Source organism: Aptenodytes patagonicus, chromosome 6 (genome assembly GCF_965638725.1).
Source record: "Aptenodytes patagonicus chromosome 6, bAptPat1.pri.cur, whole genome shotgun sequence".
NCBI lineage: Eukaryota > Metazoa > Chordata > Aves > Sphenisciformes > Spheniscidae > Aptenodytes > Aptenodytes patagonicus.
Genome location: NC_134954.1, coordinates 1,871,272 through 1,890,861, shown reverse-complemented (window position 1 = coordinate 1,890,861; position 19,590 = coordinate 1,871,272). Strand labels below are relative to the sequence as shown.

Genomic DNA, 19,590 nt, shown 5'->3' with positions numbered 1-19,590 from the left:
GGATTGTAACAGAAAGCCCTTTGCCATAAATCTGTGATGAAGATGATATGCAGGGGAATTGAAAATACCTGTTTTTCATCCCTTCCCTCACTGTGGGGCAAGATGAGTTCATGAGAGAGATTCTTCAGGTAGTTAGAAGCATTCATAAACTTCTGGATTTTAACACGCCATTTAACTTCCATACTGTGTAAATTATGTTCTTCAAACGTGGCTCTGTTTTTGATCTGTCTTTACTGTAAACTGTAACAGAGTTGACGATAATGTAAAAATGCATAACTGCTCTTGATCCCATGATTCTAGTAGCAATTTCCGTGTCTGCACAACGCTTCTGGGAAAAGTGTATGTCAGTTTGTCTTTTGAAAGGCTGGTTGAAACTTAAAACCCCTCAGACTTCTAGTATCTTTAGATACTCTTTTTTCTTAACCTGTTGGCCAAAGGGCTTGCTTTCCTCTACTGAAGCAATTTGTAGTGTTTGTGCAGTATCCAATGTGGGTTTACATTCAACAGAGTGGGGTGGTTTGCATGTGACTTCCAAGTCTCTTGCAATAGTAAACCATAGTTTGCTTAATAAATGCAAATTTGCATTTATACTGATGTAGATACCTTGGCTAGACGTCAGATGATTCTGGAAGGACATTTGTATTAATCGATTCAATTCTATCCTGCCTGTGCTGTTCTTGAGGATGTGGTAAACAAAAACAAGTCTAGCTCTGATAAAGATGAAAAAAAGAATAATTTTTCCAGTATTTGTTTGGGAATGTGGGCCATATTGAGTATGTTATGGTTTTATAACTCAATGGGAAGATGATTTCATCCCCCCCCCCCCCCCCCCCCCCGAGGTAGTCCCTTACTTTTAAAGACATTTCTAAATGTGACTTTTATTCTTTATTATGCCAGAAATCAAGGTGGCCTGTACATCCCAATGCAGTCGAGGGTTTCACTTGTTTTTCCAGAATTAAAAACTCTGAGATATACATATATATTCTTTTTTTTACAGTATATCTGTTGATGGAGCTCAGCTTGTATTTACTGATGTGTTTTCTCTTTGTGTGTAGTGCTGCTGATCCAAATTTAGACTGAGCGTATTTTTCTTCAGGGAAAAGCAGGGGCCTGCCTGAGTTATTGGAGAATTGGTGTCTGGCAAATTCAGAGGGTGTCTTGAAGATTCTTTGCAATAATATCAAATGTGGGGGGTTTTGTGCAAATATTAATTGGGCCGTGCTCATTTTTATACAGCTTTCGCACGACTTCCAGAATGTGGTGCTAGTTACCGTATTTCAGTGACAGTACACCTAGAGATTGAGTACTAATATCTTTTTATTCCCATCAAAACTTGCATCCTGGTACAATTTTCTTCCGAATAATTTTCAATCTCTTTTTTCCTCCTTTTCCCCCAGTGCATTCAAGAATGAAATATGATTAGTAATTAATTGTTCCAAATAAAATGCCGCTTGAAAGAAAATTCTCTGTGGAAGACTGCTTAGCAGTGGGAACTTCACTGTGAAGTTATTCTGAGAAATACAGACCTTGTGTTTGAGCTTACAGATCATAGTCTGTGTTGAGACTCCTGTAGGTAGGCACAAAGCTGATTTATTTTTATCCATACCTCTATTAGGAAGTCTAGTGTGGTTTTTTTAAAGTACTTTCCTGTGGCCAAAAATACCTAGAATTGTTGGCACTTGTAACATGACATTCTTCTACAACGTACACTGTTAGGTCAGTAGTAAAGCGATGTAAATGCTACTCAGAGTAGCAACTTTTTTCACCATGGCTTTTCCTAGTTGGAGGCCCTCTCTGACTTTTTTAACACTGGAAACAGTCTGGGATAGTTTTTCTCTGTAGAACAGTATTTGTTTGAAAAGGCAGCCTTTCCGCTTAATCTGGCTCTAGGACAATGAAAGATCCAGAAAGAAAATAACATTCCACGTAGCCTTCACCACTGCGAGACCCATCCCGGGTTCTCACCAAGGCGTCCCTTGTGTCTTCAGGAGGAGTCACAGACTCTGGTGGAGGCATAACTGGCTGTAAATCTTTAACTCCTCAAATCCCTGTGGCCTTTCCCAGCCTCTCCTGCATTACCAAGTGCCTTATTTCTTAAATTAATAGCAAACACAAATGGAAATACTACTCTGTAAAATGGGAAAGCTTTTATGTGCAAAAGGGAAATAAATTTTGTTGCTTGGAGCTCAGGCGGTTTGTTTCCATGATATTACTTTCTCCATCATCCTCATTTGTCTGTGCAATTGTTCTCTACTGACAGATGGGCTTTAGCAGAGGCGTGTATTTAAGACAGATGAAATTCATTGCTGTTGCTTGAAAAATGTGTTGAGTTTTTTTTGAGAAAACATTTATTTAACAGGAAGTTGGTTTGTCTCTTTGTTAGCGCTCAAAAGCAGTAAGTAACTTCATTTGTCACCTCACCTGGGAAATACAAAATCATCCAAATAATCTCGATTTATGATGATGCTTCCTTAAGATATATAAAGTCTGTTTACTTAATTTCTGTTCCTTAAAAGAACTCACTTTAGAAACTGCAGGAGTAACGAAGCATTGCTTCCTGGATTTGTGTCTTGTGGCTGACTTAACTGGAGCTCCTTAGGATGCTTTGCCTGCAGTTACAGCTTTGAAGTGAGCTCGGTCTCTTCTGGGTTCCTTGGCAAGGTGTGAACTCGCAGCCCAGCCTGATATTCCATGGAGTCGCTCCCAAGATGTCTGTCCTCTCCCCAGCTGCCCCTCCTGTAGGAACATAGTTCTCTCTGAGCCTGCTGCTGTAGTGTCAAATTTGGCTGGTGGTGGCTATTGACTGAAATAGTTAAGGGGGAAGGGTTAGGAGGGATGCAGATGGTGGGATTGTGTAAGCCTATTTTCCTATTAAACAAAAGAATACGCTTTTGTTCAGGATCAAACTTGTTCTCGTGTATTCATCTTCTACATGTTTGTGCAAGTACAATGGCTGGGTTCCCTCCAGCCCTGCCCTCCCCCTCTCCCAGCGCAATCCTGAGCGGAGGGAATGGGCCTGAGCCCTGCATGCGTTTGTGGCTCCCCTACAACGGATCACCCGCGGTTTGTCCGAGACAGCCTCTTTGGGCGTCATCATCTTCTGGGTCTGTTCAACTTGCTGCAGGGGGGAGAATATCTTCCACTCTTGCCTGTTGTGTTTGGCCAGAGGCACAATCTGTATTTGTCACTGGAGATTGGCAGCACTGTTGGAAGTATTAAAGCCATCCAGGTCAGATCAGGAGCTACCTCTAATGGGCTGCTTCAGCTGGAGCATCTGATGGGTTTGCTTCTGGCCCACCAAAGGTGAGAGCATCTGACAGGTATTGTTTGTATGCTGCCGCTTCAATTCAACTGAGAATTAAACAAAGTAAGGCTCAAAAGCAAAAGAAGAAGACAAAAGTATCTTGGCCATTCCAAGAGCATTGCAAATTTTAAGCTGTTAGTGAATGTCTCTTTGTAGACAAAAAGGTTGAGAGGCTAAGCACTCGACTCGTCCACTGACTGCAAAACATACAGACAGGCACTGTGAGAGTGGAGCCATCTCTTGTAGAGTCTGGTAAGTCTACAGCAGCCTCGCGATTAAAAGAAGAGCTGCTATTAGTGGGTGTTCCTCCTTACCCCCATCCTCATCATGATACTGCCCCTCGAAAACCAGTTGTAGACCTAGGCTTCATCATGATTTACGAAGACTCACCAGGCTTGGAATACATTGATATGTATAATGCTATGACTGAACCTTGAGCTAAGGGGCCAAATTTTTACCAGAGCATGTCATTATAGTTTCTGCAGTTGCAATAAAGTTCTGGTGAACACTTGTGTTAAGCTAGAGAAGCTCTCATCTGTCTGTCTGTCGCTTTCTACCATCTCTGGACCTCCTCTCAGTCCGCTCAGGGCTCATCTCTGGCACGTCCCCTGGGATTTGCTGCTGGCTAGAATAAGGAACGATGCTTTCCAGGAGTCTTTTTCTCATCTATGACTTTCTAACTTTTCTTTCATTTTGAAGGCCAACTGTCTCCACTGTACATTACAGCAAAAGGAAGGTAGTGGGAAGGTATTCAGCCATCGTGGTCATTGTTTAATGAATGTTCTGGTTTTGAAATTGAAGCTGTAGGGGTATTGATCCTCTACAAAGCTGTAGAGGTAAGAGTAAAATAAATTGTCTAAGAAGTGTTAGGCTGGTGAAAGTAGTAATGACTGGAGAGAAATTGCAATATTAAAACTTAATTATTCTTTGGGCTTTAAATCTCACATGGTCTGACACCTATTGGTATTACTTATTTAGTGAAGCACTGCTGCGTAGAAATATAAAATGGCAAATGAACCTGTAAAATGCAAAGTAGAGTTGAAAACATAATTCTCAATTTAGCGTTAAGCCTTTTTCATGTGTTAATTTGCTCTTTTAATATAACCCTGACACTTGAGTATTCAAAGTGGCTACATCAGGCATTCAGGAAAGACGGGAAGGTATTTACTGTAACAGAGGGGTGGCTGAAGGATGAAAGATGCATCATTTCGTGCCAGAAGGGTGAGGAAGTTGTAAGCAGAAGCTGATGACTGTACTGAATTTAGATATGAAGTTCAGCTGTGCCCCTTAGGGCAGCTTGAAGTGACTGTGGAAATTCGCTCCACAATTTGGGCTGCTGCTTAAATAGATGGTTCTGCCTTTCAGGTTTTTATTTTTTCTCTCCCTTTCCTTAGAGAGAGCAAGTGTTTACATGACTGTCTGGTGTGCCAGATCAGAGGGCTTATCCACCTGAAAATAACCTGGCAAAATAAAATACTAGATTTTACCCGCTTCAGTTTTCTGAGGCAGACCCATCTCAAGGCTATTTGAATGCAGGTGGCTGCAAGACAAAAGGGAAGAATGAATAGGAAGGGGTGGTAGAAGGGATGTAGCAGCTTGAATATCTGTAAGCTTATGGTAATTGTGGAACCACATTGGTATGCCTGTTAAATACCCTGAAAAGAAAGTAAACGTTTCCTTTCAGTAACTTTAGAACTGGAATGTTGCCGTTTTAAAAAGTACTTGCACAGTAAAACCAGTAATTTTTATTGTATTACGTTACTATATTTGTTTTTCAAATTACATTGCTGTATTCTAACTGAGAAGTCATTATACAAAAAAACTGTTTACAGAATAGAAGTGGGTTTTTGTCATCTTTCATGTTTCTTCAGAATATAAATGTTTGCATTTAAAACCAACTTTCAGTACCAGAGAGGCAAATTCCAGAAACACATGCAGAGAGGTGGAAGGCATAAAAACAACCCAAAACCTCAAATCAGCTCAGTTGCAAAGTACAGTAGATGGAAGTATTTAAAAATATACATTCCGCTGTATTCATAGCTACTCAAGATTCTTTCTGAATTCTTCATCATATGACTAAAACTGCTTCTAACTCTGGTGGTACAGATGGTGTGGTATTTCAGATTGTTCTAATTCCAAGCGGCCAAATGCACTGTCTATTTTAATAACAAGCTTATCTTGAATTTTGAAACAATTACTTTTTTGTAACATTATAAAACAAGTAACCCATTACGGAGGACTGTCCTTGGGATTTTCAGGATTTGCATTCCTTTTAGGAATTGAAGAAGTCATGACTTACTGCTGCATTGTTCATCCCACGTGTTAAATGTCATTTGCTAAGTGTGCATGCAGCATAAAATTTATCTGTAGCACAGGATAGTTTAGAGTGTCCAAGCATTTTTGGCTGGTTGCATTGTTACTGTATATTCCCAGTTTGACAAAGAAAGCCAACATTGTTCAAAATGGGCAATAAATAAACTATGTTGGATACCAGGATCTATAGTTGAATCCAAGCTGGCTGATCTTTTTAGGGTGCCAAAGATGTGCTTAATTCGTTGTCACCCTCAAAACGGTGTTGTCACGGTCCCAGCTGTTTGCACACTGGGAACATAGTTGATAGACACTGGGCCTCATGCCTTTGCATTGTCTGGGTGGAGGTAAGAGTCCTTGTTCTTGAACTTAAACCCTTCTTCATCAACTTGCCCAGCACAGCAGAGCTGGTGTTTTTCTTCTTATTATTCCTCCTGTAGAGACGTTAGAACCAGGGTTAGGTTCAGAGTACTCAAACACTTAGGGTATCGGTTCTGTACTGGCATCTGGGGGACGAACAATTTTGGTGCCCATGGAGAAGAGGTCTTGGTTCAGAGCCTCCTGTTGCAACTCTTAGCGTTCAGGAGTCCTTGCTTGCTGGTGACAAAGCCCAGGTCGGCAGGGGAGGTGGCAGTGCGGTCTGGCTGCAGGAAGGAAAAAAACCCAACGAGGGTCAACAGGAAAAAGAGTGGGAACTGCTGTGTAGAAGTTTGAAATGCTGGTAGATAGAGGGATCACCTTATCTGCTTTTTGTGATAGATAACGTCACCGATCGGTATCGTTCCTTGGGACTTACCTAGCTTCTCACTTTTTTGGTAAGTGTTCGTTTAGCAGGATTAACGTGCTAAGCCTTAGCACGTTCTTGCTGTAGCTTTGAATTGTGTTTATGTGGTGTCGTTTCTCATGCATGTTTTTCAAGCTTTCTGCACGTCTAGTTCATAATAATCCAGAGGGAAATATAACTGAATGCTGAAAGCTGACTTTGCAGAAAGCATATTTCTTTTATCAGCAGTTATGTTCTACTGATGCCAACATACTGAATTGTTAAAGAATGCACCCTATTTAATTACAGCAAAGTGATGTCCCAGCAAGCCTTTCTCTGGTAAGTATAATTTGCGTTTTTGTTGTGAATAATTTCCCTAAATATTTTGGCAGTCTGCATGAGGACACTGCTAAGCGACATTGACACACTTTTCCTGTTTGGAGTTGGCTTGTTCTTGTACAGTACGTTTAATCTAATCATCATATCCTGACAAAGCGTGGCATGAATGTGAAACTGTGAGACAGAAATAATTTAGGTTACAAAAACTAGCAGTCTTCTCAACCAGAGATTTCCAGTTGCCGCAGGAGTGTACTGATGTGTGGTTGTTCTCTTCCCATGAAAACACTTTCTTTTCTGCAGAATACCTTTTATCACAGGGATAACTGATGAAATTCAGTGTTTCAGTTGTAGTCACTAAACAGGTATAATGGAGAGGTCGTATATATTAAGCCAGACTGAAATATTTTCTTACTTCCTAACTCCTGTAGTGGTTTGAAATTACTGGAAGAGCAAAGTTTGGGAAAAAATTCAAAGCAAAACTGTACAGTGAAAATGCATGTTCTTTTCATTTCAGAATATTTATGTGTCTAGTGAGAAGATACAGGCAAGGAAATCTAAGTTTCTCTAAGTAGTATAAGATTACAAAAAGTCACAGGAGTTGAATGACGGTGCTGTGCTTTGGCAAGTTTTTATTAATTAAGGAGATGGTGAGAAGGTTTTACAACCAAATATTTCTGTAAATGGATTGAATGGTACATAATCTGAAAGGAATAACCTTCCGTCCTTTCAGGTCGACCCACAACTCTTACTAATCCTGTGTGGTGTGGCCATCCAGTCCTGCAGACAGGAAGCCAGTCTGGAGTACCTTTGCCAGACGAATTGATAGTCACTCCGCGTCCCCTTGTGAGCCTTGCGCTCGGCTGGTGGTGTGATAATTGCGTTCCTCCCTGGGGAGAAGCTGCCTGGAGATCCTGACAGTAATGGTGCGAGTGTGACGTTTCCGAGGCTTCTGCGTTGGAAGCAGGGAGGGGATGTTTGTCAGCGGAGACGGGCTGGGCCCTGGTAAGCTGCGCTCCTCCAACAGCAGCTTCTGGCGGGGTGGAGGACAAGGTGATGCCTCTGCTGCCGTTCCTCGCCTCGGTGTGGGTCTCTGCCATCTGCTTGGTGTAAAGGGACAGGATGCAGACAAGAAAAGGGAATAGATGGTCTTGGCTTTGAGACAGCTTGCTCCTGCAAGCAACCAGCAGGACCGTTGTGAGCTGCCAGGAAGACTTTCTGCATGAGTCGCTCCCTGTAGAGCTCACGTTAATGTTGCGTGGGTTGTGAGCAGGAGGCACGCGTTGCAACCCCTCACTGCCTCCTCATATAAAATTTTCATGTCAGCTACTACTAAACACCAGCAATCGAAGCTGTTGGATCACAGCCAGCACGGGGTTACACCTTTATTGCTGTACTGGTATGAATGATTAAATGTTGTCTTTTTTTTTTTTTTTTGCGTTTACTTGTTCAAGTTCACTGATACTTGAATGAGATTAGTGTGGCTATAGTTGGCCTTCTAACAGAAGCTCAGAACAACTACCAGCTACGCAGAACTAGGATGCAAGAGAGTGTAATGTGTTGCAGTGGGTGGGAGAAAGTATTTGATGAAAGTTAGCTTTTGAGCTGTACCGCTGCTTAGGAACTGCTGCATCTTGAATGCATCGGTAACTGTAAGATTTCTACATTATTGTTGAGTCGTATGTCCATAGAAAGCTATTTCGCAACATATTACATTATATAATTAAATTATGTAGTAATGTCTGTGTATGAAGAAAGGCCTAATATTGTAAGATACAGTTTCAAACCAAAGTACTTACTAAGCCCATCCCAGAGTAAAGGCACAGTTGTGCGCGTATCAAGGTGTTCATAATGATGCATTTTACTACCGATCTATCTATTGGCAGCCTATTTATGTTACAGTTTGGGGCGCATTAGGAAGAATGTTTGTCTGTGGCTTGCCAAGTGAATCACTTTGGTGTTTATAACCTCTTGGTGATTTGCCAGGTAAACCTCTGTGCCAAGTCTGGTTTCTCATGTGATCATGAAGTGATACAGGAGGATGCACTGAGGACTTGCCTGGCCACCTCCCCTTAGCACCCTGACAGGGACGTGGCAATTGTCTTGTGCTTTAAAGAGGAAACTTTCAAAGGCATATAGAGCTAAGTCTCATGCAGAAGTCGCTGGGGTTCCCTTTGAACATCCGACACTTTCCCTTTGCATATCCTTCTTTCAAGCTCAATTTAAAGGAATTGCCCAATCCCTGAGCGTGTGTCCTCCTAGGAAACCTTACTTACCTGATGACATTTACTCCCTGTTGCTTCCCTGTCTGTCTATTGGCGTCAGTATTTCATTTTCCCCAGAGTTATTAGTGTGGAATCAAGTCTTGAACTTGCTTCGGTGGGCAAAATTTGCCATCGTACCTTTGAAACAACCTATGAGTGCTTCTCCAATAGTGGAAATGGCAGGCGTCAAGTTAAATGTAATTACTGTTTAAACTTTCAGATTCTTTTCACGTGGTCTGGAAAGAAGTAAGGGGGATCGTTCAAACTGATTTCCTGTGGGGTAATTTTCAAGTTGTGGTACTGTTCCGGTGAGAAGAAGCTCCTGTGAATCATTCTGAATCCTCCTGTAAGCGTGATCTGAGGGGCTTGGGGGCTTATGTTTAATTTTGATTTTAAAGATTAAAATTAGGTGCAAAGAGGAGGTTGTTTTGTGCTCAGGTGTGCACATATACGCATGTGGGACCAGCCACCAGAAAATAGTATTTTTATGCAGTAACTTAACTGTCACATGGATTTGAAAATCAACTTTTCACTTCTTTTTTTGGAAAGAAAGCTTTCACATAACACAGGCGTTGTTTCATTTCTGTATTTAATAAATGCACAAAACACTTTACATGGTATTGGCCATTGTAAATAATATAAGGACTTCATTCATTTCTAAAACATGGTTGGATGGTAAATTTTACAGGTGGTGTTTTCCCAGACTTCTCTTCTTATTTCCTTTCATTGTGAGTGCATGTTTCTTACTCATCTTCTTTCAGAAATGATCTTCGCAATGGGACAGTATATCTGGGGTAGAAGTTCTTTAAAAGGAAGAACATGGACTTGTGACTTACCAAGTAAAGTTTTGCAAGACATCTATGCCCCTGTCTGCTGTTTGGTGCTTTATGAAAACCAGCTGTCACCTAGGCTCTTCAGGCTTTTGAAAGTCTGGTGATTTTTTGCTTCTTCCCGAAACACTTCATCGCTCTGTCAGTAAATAAAGAGTGGGTCTCCTCAGCTATATTTGAGCATTCCCGGACTTGGCACTTATTTTGCTGGAAGACGGAAGTGTGTCTGCAGTGCAGATACTTTATTTGATCCCATGTCAATCATCTACTTGAGTTTATAGGACTTTGTTTTCATTTTTATCCCTTTAGTACTGTTAGAGGTTCTTGGCTTCCCTTTGCACTCCACCTGAGCTCTAAAAGGTGAATGAATCTAACTTACCCAGGCTGCAAAGAATCTTTCCTGGGTGCTTTTGACCACTTCCAGCTACATTACCGTGTTTGTCTATGGAAGCACAGAAAGAATACGTTTCAAAATCATGTATTCCCCTTAATGTGTCTTACTGTGTTCCACTCCTTCGCATCAGCCTAATACTGCAGTATAGAAAATGTGGATTAGCCTGCTGTCCAGTAGCATGAAGAAATAGCCGGTTGTAGTAGCTGCTCATACAGAAAAGTCTGCTGAAGAACTGAAACTGCCGTTCTTCATTTGTCCTTCCATGCCGCCTCTTCCCTTGTTACCTCCCCCCCCGCCTCTTTTTAGCTCCTTTATAAAAAAAACTAAAGCCTGATGAATTCTTGTTTTTTTTCTTTTATTTAAGGACAGGGTATGTTAAAAGTAAACATTTAAAATTTTGCAGCCATTTGCTGTTGGCTGCATTTGTTTTAGTAATGGTACAGAAGCTGAAGCCGTGTGTTGCCAGGGCCCAGGGAAGAGAATATCTAGAAATAAAAGGAGATTCTGACATCGTGCGTGTTTCTAAGACTATGAAACAGTGAAAGTGAAGGTACCGCTGAACATAAAGTTTATCGCTGTTGCTGGGGAATAGCGTACGCCGCCTTCGGGAGCGTTGTGAACTCGGCCAGACAGAATGGGTGGAAGGGCAGAAGGTGGGGAATGTCTGCATCCTATTATGAATTGGAGGAAATGACTGTCTGCCCTCTGTACGCTGGTGGGCTCGGAGCATCCTGCTGGCAGGCTGGTTAGCGCTGTAGGATACTGAACAAAAAGTGGTGAATTGTCAGCTTTGGTGTTTAAAATACCTACTAGGGATGAGAAGAAGTTCTTTAAAAATATGCTGTGGGTGTGCTGCTGGCTTTCTTAAACTAACTGGAAACTTTCTGCTTTCTTTCAGGAGCATTTTTTTCTCTGAAAACATTGCTGCTAAAAAGCTCCAGACAGGAGAAGTAAATCCAGTCAGCTTGTCAGGTCACTGGCTCAGTGTAAAAGTGCTTTCATGAGGTAACGTTGGGCCAAGGTCAACTTTTCTTTCTCCTTTGTAAATCTGCAGCCAAGCAATGGGCCAGAAAATCTCAGGGAGCATAAAGTCTGTGGATGTGAGGGAGCCCCCTTATAGACCTGTTAAACGAGAGCTGAGAGGCCCGGATTTTTGCAAGCCGGCGCGACTGGACATGCTGTTGGATATGCCCCCTGCCAACCTGGAGGTCCAGTATAAACATGCTTGGAACAATGAAGATCGCTCCTTAAATATATTTGTAAAGGAAGATGATAAACTGACTTTTCATAGACACCCCGTTGCCCAAAGCACAGATTGCATCCGGGGCAAAGTCGGCTACACGAGAGGCCTGCACGTCTGGCAAATCCACTGGCCCACGAGGCAACGGGGAACTCACGCTGTGGTGGGCGTCTCCACGGCCGAAGCTCCGCTGCACTCGGTGGGATACACGTCGTTGGTGGGTAGCAATAGTGAATCGTGGGGCTGGGATCTGGGACGCAACAAACTCTACCACAATTGTAAAAACCAGCCTGGGGTCACGTATCCTGTCTTTTTGGAACCGGATGAGTCTTTTGTACTCCCAGACTCCTTACTGGTGGTTTTGGATATGGATGAAGGGACGCTTAGCTTCATGGTAGATGGACAGTATCTTGGAGTGGCCTTCAGGGGACTCAAAGGGAAAAAACTTTACCCCATAGTCAGTGCAGTTTGGGGGCACTGTGAAATTACAATGAGATACATCAACGGACTTGACCGTAAGTGTTACCATATTTCTTCGTTACACTGTCTTTCAACTTTTCTCATTTTTTCTTCATCCTTTTGTTGTGAACGGAGTGTGCTAGGGGAGAGGGGACTGTCCACTGTAAGTAGATTGCATCCCATAGTTACTGCACACAACTGATACCTATTAGTTGTGTCTTGTAACGATCATATGGATTGTAGCAAAATATTTTCCTGTTTGGCAAGCATAGTGGCAAGAAATCTGTGTCCTAAGAAAGTGAACAGACTCAGAAAAAAAGATTTTGAGAAACTTCCTGGGTATATTTAACAGTAAAACTCTTGTTTACTGGAGGATGTGTTTTAAATCTGTGGTTTTCAAATAGGATTTGTGAATCCTGTAAAAATTTCCTGTAGTAGTGGGAACTCTTACATGCTGTGCATAAACATACTTGAATTCAGGCCAGTAGGCTTTCTTTCCATAGTTGCCTTTCCAGGGCCCTCAGAAGCAGCTGTGGATCCCCAAGAATCTGGGAGCTCAGGTCAATTATTGCTTTCAGCAGTTTTTCTGAAAGAGAGTTCTGTTCCTTAGTTCATTTCAGAAGGTGCTCTCTCAGGGTATTTTCTTCTCTGGAAATAATGGGTTTTTGGATAAGCGTTAGCTATTTTTGATCTAAAGGGGTAATACCAAATTAAATCACTGCGTAGTAAGGAGCAGCATATTGCTGCTGAGACCTTGAAGTAGTAGCCCACCAGAAGATAAGCTGCAGAACTGGGTCTTGTCCAGTTCTTCTCACTGCTCGGGAAGACGTGTGCTCTGCCGGGTCCCTACACAGCACAGCGTACGTTCGGTCATGCCCAGTTTTCTACAGTCAGCTTACCGGCTGATGTGAATTGGGGAATGGAAGGCTGAACGAGGCAGTATGTGGAACTTTGTTCTTGTTTAAGACTGTTATCTGAGCCATAGGAGGAACCATGAATGTAAGTACATACATTTAACAAAAATAAGACAACTGAACAAAATTTTCATGGTTTTTGGGCTTTATGAATGGAACTTGGTCTCGTAAAAAGAGAATAATAGCAAGTGTACAACACCTGCCTTTCAATTAGTAATTTCTAAAGGAATTTACTATTCTTTTCAATTAGGATGGGGTGGTCTGATTTTTTTCTGTCAAAAATTAATTCTCTGCTCGTTAGCCTTACATCTGACATAGAGAGTAGAAACATAATTGAATAATTCGACCCTGTTTAAGATTACCTTTTCATAAACATCTGTAATAAGCACTGGGGGAAAGAATCTTTATCCATAGAAGCCCTGCAGGTTATTACAGCCAGATGCTAAATGGCAGCTTCCTGAGTGCTTTCGTACAGGGGAATATCGAAGGATCGTAAGTATTTTGCAATTACTGAGACATTGCAAAGAGTGGTGTGCTGACAGCTGCTTTTTTTTTTTTTTTTGAGGGTGGTGGGGGAGAGATACTGAATATTTGTGTGCGAAAGCAGTTTTTATAATACTGGGAATGTCTGCCAAACTAAGCAAAGTACAGCTCGGCTTGGTCCACCATGTCCACACAAGGAATCATTCTGCATTCCTTTTGTAGCCTTCACAGGGCTGCTCAAGGGAGCTCTAGAAAGATGAAAACACAGGAGGAGGATGTGAATGAGTTTGATAGAAATTATAAAATAAAAGGGGCTAAGTAGAGAAGGATAGCTGTGGTCTGTGAGATGGCAGAGAGAAAAATTCCCATCCGGTTTCTCGTGGGATAATTTTGCTGGAAGAGGCAAGATAGCTTCCTAAACTATCCCTGAGAAAGTCAAAGTAGTCGTTTTTTTTTTTTAAGTGTGAACCCATGGCTAAGAGTAAATTTGTAAACTAATCTTTTATGTAGGCCTGAGTGTTAATCTGATCATGTGAAGAGGAAGTTTAAAGCCGCTTTGCCGCGGGGCAGTTTGACATCCTGGAATCACATCACTTGTTATCGCATGTTCACTGATCCATTACTGTCCTGCAACAAAAACAGCATTCAAGAAACCAAAGTAGCTTGTTTAGCTGGTGCTCTAAAGCAAACACCTTCTCTTCTCTGCTAAAAGTGTTTCTATCCAGCCAGCCCTTGTGTAGCAGTGCAAGTTTGGTCGTGGCACTCTTCATGTTCACTCTCGTAGCACTTAAACAATTATAAAAACCTGTAATATTGTTCTTGTGAAAATCGGAGTAGATCTTGAAGAACAGTGAGATGCTCGTGTTGCATTCACAAATTTAAATACGTTTGAACGTACATATGTGTGGGGGTTTTTATTTGTTGTTTGCTTGCTTTTTAACCTTACAAATTCTCTTTTTTTTTTTCTTTTTCTCCCCCTTCCCTGGAAGTATCTCGTACTGCTGATTGCAGCTTTTAGTAGATCTGGCGATAGTAACTCAGCTGTTCTTGAAACTGTGCTGTCAAACAGTGACTTCTAACTTGCTATTTAGTGATTGATTGTTACCGCTGAGAATGCATACCACAGCTTGCAATGGTTGTTTATGTGGTGTCTTATGGAGCAAATGGAGACCTCGACTGCAGGGACTTCTAGTGATTTCAGTACTTGCTGTTTAAATGGAAGACTTCTGAATACTTTAAAGGCCCATGTATTTCAGTTGCCTGGCAAAGAGTGAAAGGCTTGCAGGAATGGAAGAGTGAAAGGATCAAATGATGGGCTTGTGCAGCTGCCATGAACTTAAACATATGTTGTAGTGGTACAGAGACGACGCAGACTTTGAAGTATGTTAATTACTGCATAGATGGCAGAATCATAGAAGGATAAGGCTGCAGGTCAAAGATCAAGAACCTGCGTGCCCTCCGGAGTCTGGATGTTGCTCCTAGAATAATGCTGTAGTTAAAATCAGTCGTAGTTCTTCCAGCTGCTTCTGATACCCAGAGTACTCTGCTTTCAGAAGCTACTTTGAGCATCGCATGATGATGTGCAGTGGCTTTCACTAGACAGTTCTTCACTCATATTTGAGAGACTCAGAGTTGCAAATATTTGTCAGGGTTTGGGAGGGAAGGCAGGGGGACAGGATGGAGAGTGCTCATCATAGGCGCATTGAGTTCTTCCCAGGACAAACTTCTTTGATCATATGCTATCAGTATTTAGCACACTGATGTTTGCCCAGTGCCTAAGTTTTACAAAATTTTACATCAGACTTCTGACTCATTGCCTATTGCAATAATTTAAAAACCCAGATAACATAAATGCAGTATATGTGATTTTTCAGATGCTCTTTTCATCAGGGTATGTGCGTGTTTAAAAAAAGCTAGGCTATTTTTATCTGTTGTCTGATGAGGAGTCCTGAGGACTGTTTATAGACTGGAACAGAGCAATAGCAAAACACTTTCGTATAAATGTACATTGCAGATCATGACTGATACATTAGTACTTGTGTGTTTAAACAAAGCGGTGGGAGGACAATAGAACAGCGCCGTGGTGGAAAACTTCGTCATTGAGTAGGTGAGTTGAGTGCAGTGATTTATTTTGATCCTTAAAAATACCTGACCGAATAGTCAGTATTTTGACTTCTGGAAGTTGTAAGCATGCGTTACAGGTCCAGCTCTGCCCTGTTCTGAATTGGTGTGGAAGAGCAAAGCAGATGGTCTGTATTTGTATATAATAATAATAGGTGATCCATAGATATAGAATTTGACAGTGCAACTCATAGGTACAAAATTTAGAATTTAATACCTTCCTAGGCGGGGAGAAGGCAGAAGGAGGCTGCAGAAAGATTTTCCAGCCATCCTTGTGTGATAGCATAGAGTTGGTTGAAATGAAATACTGAGGGCTGGCAGGAGGGTTTGTGGGGCTCTGCTGGTCTTGGGACCCGTCCCACGTGCATACGTCAGCACAGCACGCTCTCACTAGTGTCGTGAAGAAACATCTGCAGGCGTGCATCAGCACTGGCCATCTGTAAAAATGCCTGCTGGTAGCACTTTCAGATGTCTTCACCCTGTAACATGTACTCTCGCTGAAAGTGCAGTGCTGGCTGCTACAGCTGCTGCCTTGGAGTGGAGCATCTGCTTGGGATATGTTGTGGGGTGCGTCCTAATTAGGGACACTGTCTCCATGTGATCGTGACAATTTTAAAGAAAGCTACAACTTGCCAAACTCTTGCCTAAACTCTTGACTGTTGTGCATTTGCATGAAGGAGGGATAAGTCAATGTTTAAATGAGCTCCAAAGGTCTTGAAACTGCATGTGAAAGGAAGGAGCTCTGAATTCTCTATTACGACATGTTGAGTAGACTACGATAACTGAAGATTAAAAAATAACACCCCACTACTGCCAATTTATATGTTTCTGGTTATAAATCCCGAAGCTATTTCTTAGAGATGAGTAAATTTGGCAAGATTTTGGGGTAATGCTGCCCAACCAACTTCTCAGTAATAATGTCTGATGGAACTTAGTACAGCTACTTTGGAATATTCTATAGCGGACTGTTTATTTCCTTTTGTGTGGTATTTATGGTTCTTTTTGCTGTTTAGGTGCGAAAGAATGCTCCTTGAGCTTGATATTGATAGTCCATTGTGGTTCTTGTGCTAAACCTTGCATAACCCTAACGCAATTTTGAAAATAAGCCTAATTGTCGAGTTCAGGGAGCTGAAAGCATTTGTCTCAAAAAAGATGACGACTTTACTTAAAAATGTAATTTATGGAAAACATTTATGTGTACCAGTTCATATTTTAACCTACAGATCCTTCTTGTAGTATTTGGTACTTGCCGACAAGGGTCCCTAGGCCCTCTGTCAGCTCTTACTGACCACTGCCCTGCAGCATATAGCCTACTTTTAACATCTGTAACGATTTACATCCCCAAATGAAACAGAAGTATTATTCAAAGTACGTGCTTCGAACTTACCTACAATGAATGAATAGGTGGATTAAAGCAATCATCCAAACAGAAATTCTGGGGTCCTGTTTTTATGTGCCAGCAGCCTGTTCGCCATGCCTGCAGCGAGCTGGTGCAATCATAAAGCTGAGGATGTTTGGAGAACATTAGCGTGGTCCAGGGAGCCGTGTCTGCTCCTGCGTAGAAGCCCAGGAAGAGTAATTTGCGTTTCTGGATCCTGCGCTCCCTCTCCGCCCCTGGGTTGCCTGCAGGAAGGGTGATCCCTTGGGCTCCTGCCTCTCCGAGGTTTGGCGGCTGCTGCTGAGGCTGCCCGTGCTCCTGCAGCCCACCGGGAAGAAGCCTTGGGGTGGTTCTGCATCGCAGGTGTGGGGAAGGAGGGAGGAGGGGGCTCAGGGCGCATCCCCTCTGCCTGCTGATACAGCTACAGAAGCTTTGGGATGTGGGGTCTGTTTGAACCTTTTGCTCTTAGACTGGCAGAAGACCACAACTTAACCCTTGAATCACGTTCAGGTCTTAAGTTGCATGTGTCTAATGCTGTGAAATAAGGGTGATGTTTCTGAGCTAAAATAACAAATTTGGAGCTAAGCCCAACTTCTTTCCTCTTTCCTACTGTTCTCAGTTTATTTTAATTCGCATTGGTCTGTCTCTAACATACCACAAATGCTAATTATAAATATGGACTCTTCCCCTTGGAGGCCTTTTTACCATAAAGAAACCTAAGTCAAAACTGCAGAATTGTTAACTGCCAGGAGAAATGTATAATCCCTCATCAGACTCTGGCTTTTCCCTCAAATGGTTTTCAATTAAAATTTTTAAATGGATATATTTTTTGTGTTTATCTAAACCTGTTTGTTGTATATGATATTCATATAATACATTACTCTGGAGGTTGCAATGGAAATAATGTACTCTGAAAATCCAGTGTTGCTAAACCTTAGGAAGAATTTTCCCTACAGACGTCCAATCAGAGGATGAAGCGGTAGTAATTACACAGCTAATGCTGTGAAGAAGCAATCTTTAGCTTTTGAGAGAATTTAACAGGAAACAGCACTTTCAGTTCCTACTTCAGGAATCAGATAGCTCATTGTTGGGTTTTTTTTCGGTCTTCCTTCACATGCACCCCCCCTTCCTTGGGTGAAGTGCATTTCTTGTCCTTTAATCCTAATTTGTTGACACTTTCTAATTAATTCTCAGCCCTTTCTCAGCAGGTTGAAACCACTACATTGTCACTAGAATATGCCACTCGGCTAGCTGGCTTTTTGCCCCAGCCACCTCCTGCCCCTTCCTGGTGGTCTCTGCATTACATCTCTCTCCAAGATACTCTTCTTTTTTTCAGTCCTCCCGCTTCTTTCCTCTCTTCCCCAGCTGAGTTTCTCTTCTTTTATGTTACCACAGTCTTATTATTAATAAATTCTCACCTAACTTTTTTTTTTCCTCGTCCCTATCTTCAGATAGGGCAGTTTTTGTTCCTGATAACAGCAGAACATTAGGTGCAGTGTCACTCTTCCAGAGGAAGGACATTTCAGATTTAAGGGTGCGACTTCAGCTGTAATGGTGAATGGTCTTTGTAATGGTCTTTTTGGGTGGACGTTGAATATTTGTTTTTTTCATTTGTATAAATTAATTGTAATCATGCAGAGAATCATCTGATTACCTCAGGTTGGTAGTAAATAGTTGCTTATGAAAGTACATAGCTACAAAGAGCTTGTCAAGCTCCTACGCTTGTAAGATTAGCCTTGTCTTGTTTCATACAACTTTGACCTATTAAGACCTTCAGCGATAGAGACACCTCAGGCCATCTAAGGCACTCATTACCTTTACAGATAACAGGGTTTTTTTCCCCTTACAATCTAGTCTAGTTTGTTTATTTAGCAGGGAATCCAGTTATCGTTGACCTAAAACATAAGAAGGTGCTGGCATACTTTATTTTCAGTTCAGTAGCTCCTAAGGCTAAGAACAAGTGTCAGTAGTCCACAGCTGTCTCATGGTTTATTTGCATCCTGACATACCTGTGCTTTTTCTTCCTGCTCTGGTTCATAAAGGTGCCACAGCAACTGCCAAATCTGACAGTTTTAAGGAAAAAGTGCATGTTAGTGTGTTCTGATCATGTTTCCACTGATTTCCCATGTATCCTGTTTTTAAGAAATAAGAACCTTGAAGAGCAACGACTACACCTTTGTTCTCAAAATCGAAGTGAATGTTGTAATCTAAAGTTATGCTTTGAATATCGTATTTATTTCTCAAAAACAGCAATTAGAAATTTGATAGCCTTAATTCTTTTATGAATTTGTTTGAGCTATGATGCTGGAATTGCTCAGTGATGTGAGCTGATTCTCACAGGTTTGTATTAGAAGTGGAAATTTGTAAAGGGTATTTATTTTTGAATTTGCTGTATCTGTATTGCTGTTGGGCATTGTACAGCATAAATCCAAGCTTCAGTGCAAATAATGATGCTTCTGCAATACATTACCCAGTGATATATTTACTTTATTGCCAAAAATGTGTGTGCCTTTTCCATTTTGACTATGATTTCATACAAGTTTCCTCGTAAGTTATACTTCTCCTTAAGATACTACTTTATTTGTCTCTCTAGCCATGGAAGTTTCTTCCCTTCTCTAATCACAAGCTCTTTCTGCAGATGGCCTCTTCTTTTTTCTTTCCCCTTAAAGGCAGTGGAGCTTCTCTATTAGGAGAGGCAGATAGCAACCTGATTTCTAGTTTGGGCTCAGACCACATTCCACTTTAAAAAGATAAACGCGAGAAGATCCCGATCTTCCTGGAGTATATTGTGGTG

General features: G+C 41.6%; 1 protein-coding gene across 1 annotated transcript in view; it reads left to right on the top strand.

Moving 5' to 3' along the window:
• SPSB4 (splA/ryanodine receptor domain and SOCS box containing 4) overlaps positions 1–19,590 on the top strand; it is an 89,504-nt gene that overhangs the window by 12,482 nt on the left and 57,432 nt on the right. The window contains exon 2 of the mRNA XM_076340620.1: positions 11,100–11,956. Within this exon, the coding sequence (XP_076196735.1) occupies positions 11,263–11,956 (694 nt within the window). The 5' untranslated portion in view covers positions 11,100–11,262. The remainder of the gene's footprint in view (positions 1–11,099; positions 11,957–19,590) is intronic.